The sequence below is a fragment of the Monodelphis domestica genome, chromosome 2 (assembly GCF_027887165.1).
Source record: "Monodelphis domestica isolate mMonDom1 chromosome 2, mMonDom1.pri, whole genome shotgun sequence".
NCBI classification, from domain to species: domain Eukaryota; kingdom Metazoa; phylum Chordata; class Mammalia; order Didelphimorphia; family Didelphidae; genus Monodelphis; species Monodelphis domestica.
Window position 1 is genome coordinate 406,429,143 of NC_077228.1, and position 8,480 is coordinate 406,437,622.

Below are 8,480 nucleotides of genomic sequence, written 5' to 3' on the forward strand. Positions count from 1 at the left end.
AATTTTTCATTCTACTAATTCATTTCTCACCAGTTCCAGGAATCTTTGTAATATTTTCTCGACTTCTAATGTTCTTATAAACATTCCAGGAGTTATTTAGCATAGTGAATAAAGAACTAGAAGTAGAGTCAGGAAGACATCAGTTCAAATTCTACATCAGATACTCACTAGTTATGGAAACCTGGGTAAATCATTCATTGCTCTCTGCCTCAGTTTCTTCATCTATAAAATGGAGATAATAGTACATTCTTGTTGCAAGGATCAAGTGAAATCATATAAATACAATGTTTTCCTTAACTTAAAGTGTATAATGCTAGGCATGGTTGCTGTTGTCATTTTAGTTGCTATTGCTTTTAAACTCACATCTATACTTCATAAGTTTGCCAATGAAGAAACAAGTTATAATTCAACATAAAATGTGTTGGGGGAAGTGCATCTTTGTCAGTTAGTGAAATAATTGCCTTCATCTCAAATTCTGTCTAATTGGATATCCAAAACAAAACTCATAAGAATGGGAGGGAAAGATACTACAAGGTCATATGCTGTCATTCTTTTTTTCCTCAGGGATATTTTATTTTTTCCTTAATACATTTAGTGTAAAATATAAAACATGTAAAAAAAATTTTAACACTCTCTTCCAAACATTTTGAATTCAAAGTTCTCTTGCTTTCTTCCTCCCATCCTTCCAGAGACAGGAAACAATTTTATATAGAAGTTATATTTCTATCATACAAATATTTGTTGTCATTCCTAGAGAAACCATTTTATCAAATGCCTTTATTGAATGCTGGCCAAACTTTCTTATTCTAACCCAAGAAGATGATAGACTTCAGATGGGACAGGTCTATAATTATAAATTCCTAGAGTAATGCCTTCAGCCTTGAAAGGTTAGGGGTCTTTTTCTTGGATATATTATTATTACTTATCAGAAAGAGGACTGAACACAGGTCTCCCTGAACTCAAGGCTGATCCTTTACCCATTTTACAAAGCTGCATATCAACATTATTAAGATACCTAATCACCTTACCTTTGTTCACACATCACACCTTGGGGACTTCATTATAAAAGTTTGGGGGAGATTCATTTATTCTCTTACTTCTTGAAAGTATACTTTATGATTAGCTGTTTTATGACTCCTTAGGGAACTATAACCTAATAAAATAGTCCTTTCTCAGCCAACACACTGATCAGCATTTCCTGATTTTCTAATATGTTAGGCAACGCTCATGCGATTAGGAGTCTGAGAAAATATCAACTTTCAACCATTGAACTAAAAGACCAGTTTAGAAGGTAAATTATGAAAATTTTAAAAAATCAATAGAAAATGGCATATGCAACTGAGGGAAAGATTTGCTCTAAATTTTGATATATGTGGAAATGTGAAGGTCAGTTTTGTCAGTCTAAAAATAATGAAGGAATAGGGAATCATTTTACAATGTCTTTCGTAATTAATGTGCTATACTAAATGACTGTCTCTATATTGCCAACAGATTTTTCTCTCTCCTGACAAAATTTGAAATTTTAGAAATATTCTATTTGCATATTGACTGAGGTCAAGGAAAATGGAATTGAATGAAAATTCAAACAGCGAAGTAGGCATCAACAGTTCTTATCAACTTAAAGCCATGGAGTTCTGTTTTGAGAATGTGAACAAATCCTGCATCAAAACCACATATTCCCCAATTCCTCGAATGATTCTGTATATGGTCTTTGGCTTTGGGACTCTGCTGGCAGTATTTGGCAACTTGCTGGTCATCACAGCAATTCTTCACTTCAAGCAGCTGCACACACCTACAAACTTCTTCATTGCCTCCTTGGCCTGTGCTGACTTTTTGGTTGGACTCACCGTGATGCCCTTCAGCACTGTGAGGTCAGTAGAAAGCTGCTGGTACTTTGGGGACAGTTTCTGTAAATTTCACACAAGTTTTGATGGATCATTTTGCTATTCTTCTCTCTTCCATTTGTGCTTCATCTCCATTGATAGATATATTGCTGTCACTGACCCTCTGATCTATCCAACCAAGGTCACAGTGCCCATTTCAGGGATATGCATTGTCATATCCTGGGTCTGTTCAATAACATACAGTTTTTCTCTCTTTTACACAGGGGTCACTGATGATGGGTTGGAGGATCTGGTCCTTGCTCTCAGTTGTGTGGGGGGTTGCCAGGCTGCAGTGAATCAAGACTGGGTTCTCATTGGATTTCTTGTGTTCTTTATACCAACAATTGCCATGCTTATTATCTATGGCAAAATTTTTTTAGTGGCTAAACAGCAGGCTAGAAAGATAGAAAGTAGCAGCAACCAAACTCAGGAGTCTGCAGAGAGCTATAAAGAAAGAGTAGCCAAACGAGAGAGAAAGGCTGCTAAAACATTGGGAATTGCTATGGCTGTGTTTCTTGTCTGCTGGCTGCCATATTACATTGATTCCATAATTGATGCCTATATGAATTTCATAACACCCGCTTATGTCTATGAGATCTTAGTGTGGTTTGTTTATTACAACTCAGCTATGAATCCCTTGATCTATGCCTTCTTTTACCCTTGGTTTCGGAAAGCAATAAAGCTCATTGTGAGTGGCCGAATCTTGAGGAATGATTCTTCATCAATGAATTTGTTTTCTGAAGAAGTAGAAATACACAACTGAGAAAAATGTTGGTATAGAATTCCCAAGAAGTGTGGTAAAAGGTAAAATAGAATTTCTGATGTACAATTTAAGAAATATTTTCAGTTTGTTCTCAAATTTATAGACAATTGCATTTAACTGGTATTATTCCTGTGACATTTCTTACCATCATACACTCAAATCTTATTTGCAAGTTAATATCAGAAGTAGATATAACTTGACAGTGGCAAATTTTTACATGACTGTTGGTTATGAGTGAATTTGATCCAAGGAGGGCACAGATAGAAGTAGAGATTCAATATGCACCAAATATTCAAAGCAGCCTCTCTTGAGATGGCAAAGAGCTGGGAACAATGTAGATTCCCATTAATAAGGGAAGAAATGGTTGGGTGAATCATTATGTTTAAATTAAATTAAATGATAATAAGAAAAGATGAAACATAAAAAGAGTTGCATGAATTGCTGCTCAATGATATAGCAAAGGAAGAACAATACACAAGGGCAGCTAGACAACTTGGTGAATAAAGAACCAGTTTTTCAGATGGGAGGTCTTGGGTTCAAATTTGACTTTAGATACTTTCTAGTTGTGTGACTTTGGGCAAATTAGTCAACACCAATTGCCTATTTCTTACTACTCTTCTGTATTGGAACTAATACAAAGAGTTGATTCTAAGCTGAAAGGTAAGGTTTTTTTAAGAACAGTATATACAATGACTTCAAAAACATAAATCGAAAGGTTACTAAATGAGATCCAAATTCTGAAAAACTGAAAAATCAATAGAAGTCCCAGAGAACAGATAATGAAATTTAATTCCTTCTTCATAGCAAAAAGGCTAGAAATTATGAGGGTAGAATGGTGCATTCAAAGTCAGATGTACTTATTCTATTAACATTTTTTTTGTGTTTGCTTAACCAATTTTTGTTGTTACAAGCAAGATCCAGTTCTGTGTAGAGAAGTGAGGTGAACAATAAAAATGATTTAACAGAATTCTCAGTGATATAAAAACAAAAGGCATCAATAAATCTTAGTGTGTTGAAGGGATTAAACTTGTCATTATCCTCATCTATACTGATTTGATAAGAAAAATAGATTTAGAGTTGAGAAGGACTGAACTTTATACTTGCCTTTTGTTTCTTTCTTCAAATAAATTAAAATTTTGTATTTCATATTTAAACCATTTTCATCAATGTTAGGGATCCAAAATAAAGAAATTAGCAGAAACTAGTTTTTACATAAGACTTTAAGGTTTGCAGAGTGATTTATACATATCATCATTTTTTAATCTTTTCATCACTCTGGGAGGTTGGTGTTGTTATTATATCGTTTTTCAGCTGAGGAAACTGAGGCATAAACAGGTTAACTGACTTGGCCAGTTTTCACATAGTCAGTGAGTATCTGAGATTGAGCTTGAATGTCGTTCTTTATTACTCCAGGATCAATGTTCTCTCTCTTTTGCCATTTAGTTACCTCAGAATAGCAAATAATTACTGAAAACTCTCCTAAAAATAAAACATGTTCCAAATAATAAAATAATAAGACCAGCCATATAGTATTCAACATTTTCTGTGAATTTAAAATGAAACATTCTAAATTTTCTTGATGTTATAGTGACTTGTGTGTATTTTATTTTTGCTTTAGGGGGTTAAATAAGGTCTCTGTGCTTCCTTAAGGGATTTGAATGGGAGAGAACATGTAAAAAATAAAATAGTCCAGTTTCATATAAATCTATTTATATCACCTCTCTACATGTTATTTCTACATATACAAAACAGATAATTGTTCCACAAAATTGTAAGTCAGTTGGAGCAATGGATAGAGTGCCAGGCCAAGAATCAGAAAGACATCTTTCTGAGTTCTTATCTGGCTCCATGTGTTTACTATGTGACCCTGGACAAGTCTTTTAACTCTATTTGTCTCAGTTTCCTCATATGTATAAAGAGCTGGGGTAGGAAATAGAAATAGCAAACCACTCAATATCTTTGCTAAGAAAACCCTGCCTGAGATCATGTTGACTCAGACCAAATTTAAACAATTTAACAACAACAAAACATACATACCACTAGTAAGTGGTGGGTTTGGAAAAAAAAATGTTCCAAATACTTCTTTCTTTCTTCCAACTACTCCCTGCTAATGTTTATGTCTTCTATTTTTATGCTGAAAGCTGGTTGTTATCCAGTCATTTAAGTAGATGGAAATATTTTTAAACAATAAACTGGACTTAAATTTAAAATACTTTTGGAACTCATCTTTATGTTTCTATCTCAATTCTTCTTCCTAAAGAGAGCATGCAAAATTCCCTTATCTCTGCGTTGGGCTGTTCAGATTAGAATACGATGTTTTTGAAATTGTGGCCTTTCTTTTATGCATGGAGGATGCCCTAAAGCAAAAGGTTCTTCCATTACTTTAGATCTGTCCTACTATACCCCAAATATAACTCCTTCACCAAACATCAAGATGTTCTTTAACTATCATGTGGACAGCAGTGTTGCAGAGATTTAAAAATAAAAGTACCATGAATCCATTTTCTGAATTAGCTTGAAATGAAAGCTAATAAAGAATTAAGCCAAGAAAAAGCAAACATAGTCCTTTGCAAATTTTGTTACTATACTAACATGGACACTACGTTTCTAAGATCTGTGCTTTAGAACTAAATCCTGTCTTCCTTCTGCTCCTCTATGCAGCCTCTAACCTTTCATTCCAGATGAGACAAATACACCAATTATTACAAAACTATCACAAGTGGAGCCCATGATATGTTGGTATGCTGTGACATTTAGGCAACTCTCAGCCATCTAGAGGGTTCAAGGGCTTCTAGCCTCTGCCCTTAATGCCTTCCTCTTTTCCCAGGAAGGATGCTGTGGGGCTTTCCCTCTATCTTCTCAGTCTCATATTTAATCACCTGATTTTATCAAGCTAGAGACTTCTACTAGCTGTAGCAGCTCCCAGGCTTACCTCTCTGTCACCTGCTATGTACCAGATCTACTTCCTGAGGTGCTTAAATTGAATTTCAGACTTAAAAATTGTTACTCTTCAGGTCCCTACACAATGCCCCGCCCCATCTCACAAATGAAGAAACATGGAGCAATGTAAAAAGTGGAAGTAAGGACATAATATTTCTGGAATTGGAAACAACGTGTGCCAAGGTATAAATAAAGGAGATAGAAAGATGACTGTGAAAAGCAGTAAAACCTGTTCATTGGGGACATGGAGGACAGAAAGGTGAATATTTATAAGAAGGCTGGAAAAACAGATTGGATGCTGACTGACTTTCTCTAAATCACAAAGAAGAAAAAGAGTGAGTTCAGATGGAAAGTGGTATTCAAACCTGGGTCAAGAATTTGGAAGCTCAAAGAATATTACAGGGATTGAGGGGTGAAAAGACCATTGAAACTTTTCACATTTGAAGTTCTTTCCATAGAAAGTGGAGTTAGAATCTCTGAAAAAGGAAAGATTTCTCCACATTCCACAATATGTTGGTGTAGACTTACAGATGTGACTAGCAAAGAAGAAACAGCCCTCCTTAGCCAGAGAAATTAGGTCACACTCAGTGTTTGGAGAACACTGAATCTGCCAAAACAGGCATGTGGGATACCAGATCACAATAGTCAAGCCATATGCTATCTTCACAGGGTGTGTATCTATCATAGGAGTTCCCACCCTTTCCCAGACTATGTGGCCTTTAGCTGTCAGTAAACCACAGGGCATTCTACATGGAAGGGAACAAATTCCTGAGAATACTGTGCATATACAGCTAAAAATTAAACAAAAAATAAATTATTTTATTAATTGTTCATAGAGAAAAATGTACATGGGACCTATTTTATTTTCATTAACATTACTAACTTTTGAATAGTTTAATTAAACTGCTGTAGGGTTTGGAAACGAGACCTTTGGAATCGACAGTTGGGACAGCAAAAGATTGTGGGAGAGAACTGTTGGCTGAGGAGAGTCTGGAGAGCTGGAGGTCTGGGGATTCAGGACTGAGAGCTGTGAAGTTCAGTTCTGAGTGGCTAAGGGATCCCCCAAAGCCACGAGAGGACCCAGATTTCCTGCCTTGAGCTCCTGAAACTGTACTTCCCCAAGAAATCCATCTTACTGTTTCCTCCATCTGCTAGCAAGATCTCTGTTCCTGAGGAGTAGCTGGAAAGAGATCCACACAAAACCCTGAGCCCAGCCCTCTTGTTTCTTCTGGTCTCTCCTTGCTTCCCTGAACTGTGTTAAGATACATTAGCTTAGAAGCTACAAGAGAGCAGTCAGCTGGGAGAGAGGCTGAGACATTTTGTGGACTCGGGCACCAACCTCTTGACTTAGCTGCTGTGGGTTTAGTTTAATAAATAAAGCACCTTCCTTCCATTTTCCTTCAACCTCGTTTCTACCCTTTCCTTTCAAATCCTTAGATATAAGTTAGATTTGGGTTTGGTCTATCTCTTCAGCGAGAGGGGTGTTGGGCAATTCAAGACAGGACTCAAAGCTTGAGTCTTTTTCTTTCCTGTGACAAGTCCGAATTAGGACTGTCACACATTCTCCATTGAGGAAGGTACACTACAAACCATCCTCAGAAGTAGCTGACAGGGAAGCAGACATCTCTTCCCCTCAGCTTGTGCTCTCATTTGGTGCTCTAGCAATTTAGTCTGTTAAATATTCCTTGAGAAAAGGAGAAAGTCACCTTTCTCTCCCTCTGGAGGTTATCTCAAACCCCTGCTTCAATTCATCTTACAGAGGGAGAGATCCTGCTATCTCCCTTGCATCAACAAGGTCTACCTCAACCCCCATATTCCCTCACCACTTCATCCACTCAACTTTCTCCACTGGTATAACTCCACTGAGTATAACTCAATTTCTAGATCGATAAGAGGTATATCTTTCAGGTGTTCATTTGGCCTATGCATGAGTTCTACTATCTGATCGCAATCATGCAATACTTCTGCACCCATTGGCAAATCAGGGATCAGAGTTGCTGGGTTCAACGGTGCACATCTATGAATTGTGATGTTATCATTGTCTAACAAAATGACTTCATGCTGGGATATTCTTGCATCGGTGAATGAATGCATACTCTGCGACTGTAACAGTTTTTCAATTTGGTGTACAGAATACACATGCAATTTACATCCCAGTACTATATCATAGGACTTCTTGACCATTAGAGCTGTAGCTACTATATTCCTGAGGCAATGCACCATGCCCTGTGCAACCATGTAGATGATAGAACTGTAAAATGCAATAGCCCTTAGATTCAACCCAAAATACTGTGCTAACATTACAGAAGCAATGCCTTTTGCTTCATGGACATACAATTGGAATTCTTTCTTATAATCAGGTATTCCCAAACCTGGAGCTGATAGACTAGCTCCCTTCAACTGTGACAAAGAATGAAAATGTTCCTTATTCAATTGCAATGGTTCTTTGATGTCTTTCTTTGCCAAATCAGTCAAGCACTTGGAAATATGAGAATAACCCACTATGTACTGCCTTAAGAAACCAGCAACCGCCAGAAAAACTCTAAGTTTTTTTCTTAGTTCTAGGGATGCCTAGCTTCTGTATATCTGCTATCCTTTTATTAGAGATTTTCCTGGTGCCCCACCCCCTTGTGAATCTTAAAACTGTTCAGACTCTACCTTAGAACATTTGGTTAAGGTTATTCCCCATTTAAACAATGGAGGTACTTCATTGGGAATTTATTGGGAATTTTAACATTACTCCACCCATACTTAGGCATACTTTAGGGGAAGATAAAATTGTAAAACTCCTTACTGAACAACAAAAAAGTCCCTAACTCATACTTATAGTGAGGTCAAAACCTTAAGCTAGGAGGTCTGCTTTTAGATCTAATACAAAAGGGTGCTAACTACCT

At 36.7% G+C, this 8,480-nt stretch overlaps 1 protein-coding gene across 1 annotated transcript; it reads left to right on the forward strand.

The window, feature by feature from the left end:
- Positions 1-1,535: 1,535 nt before the first annotated feature.
- On the forward strand, positions 1,536-2,646 carry LOC100031110 (trace amine-associated receptor 9-like). Its single transcript, XM_001380409.3, has one exon. It carries the CDS (start codon positions 1,564-1,566, stop codon positions 2,644-2,646), a length of 1,083 nt encoding a protein of 360 aa, XP_001380446.3. The 5' UTR covers positions 1,536-1,563.
- Positions 2,647-8,480: the final 5,834 nt, after the last annotated feature.

What these genes read in the sequence shown, in the direction of transcription:
- LOC100031110 (XM_001380409.3), top strand. Translation starts at nt 1,564, where the DNA reads ATGGAATTGAATGAAAATTCAAACAGCGAAGTAGGCATCAACAGTTCT.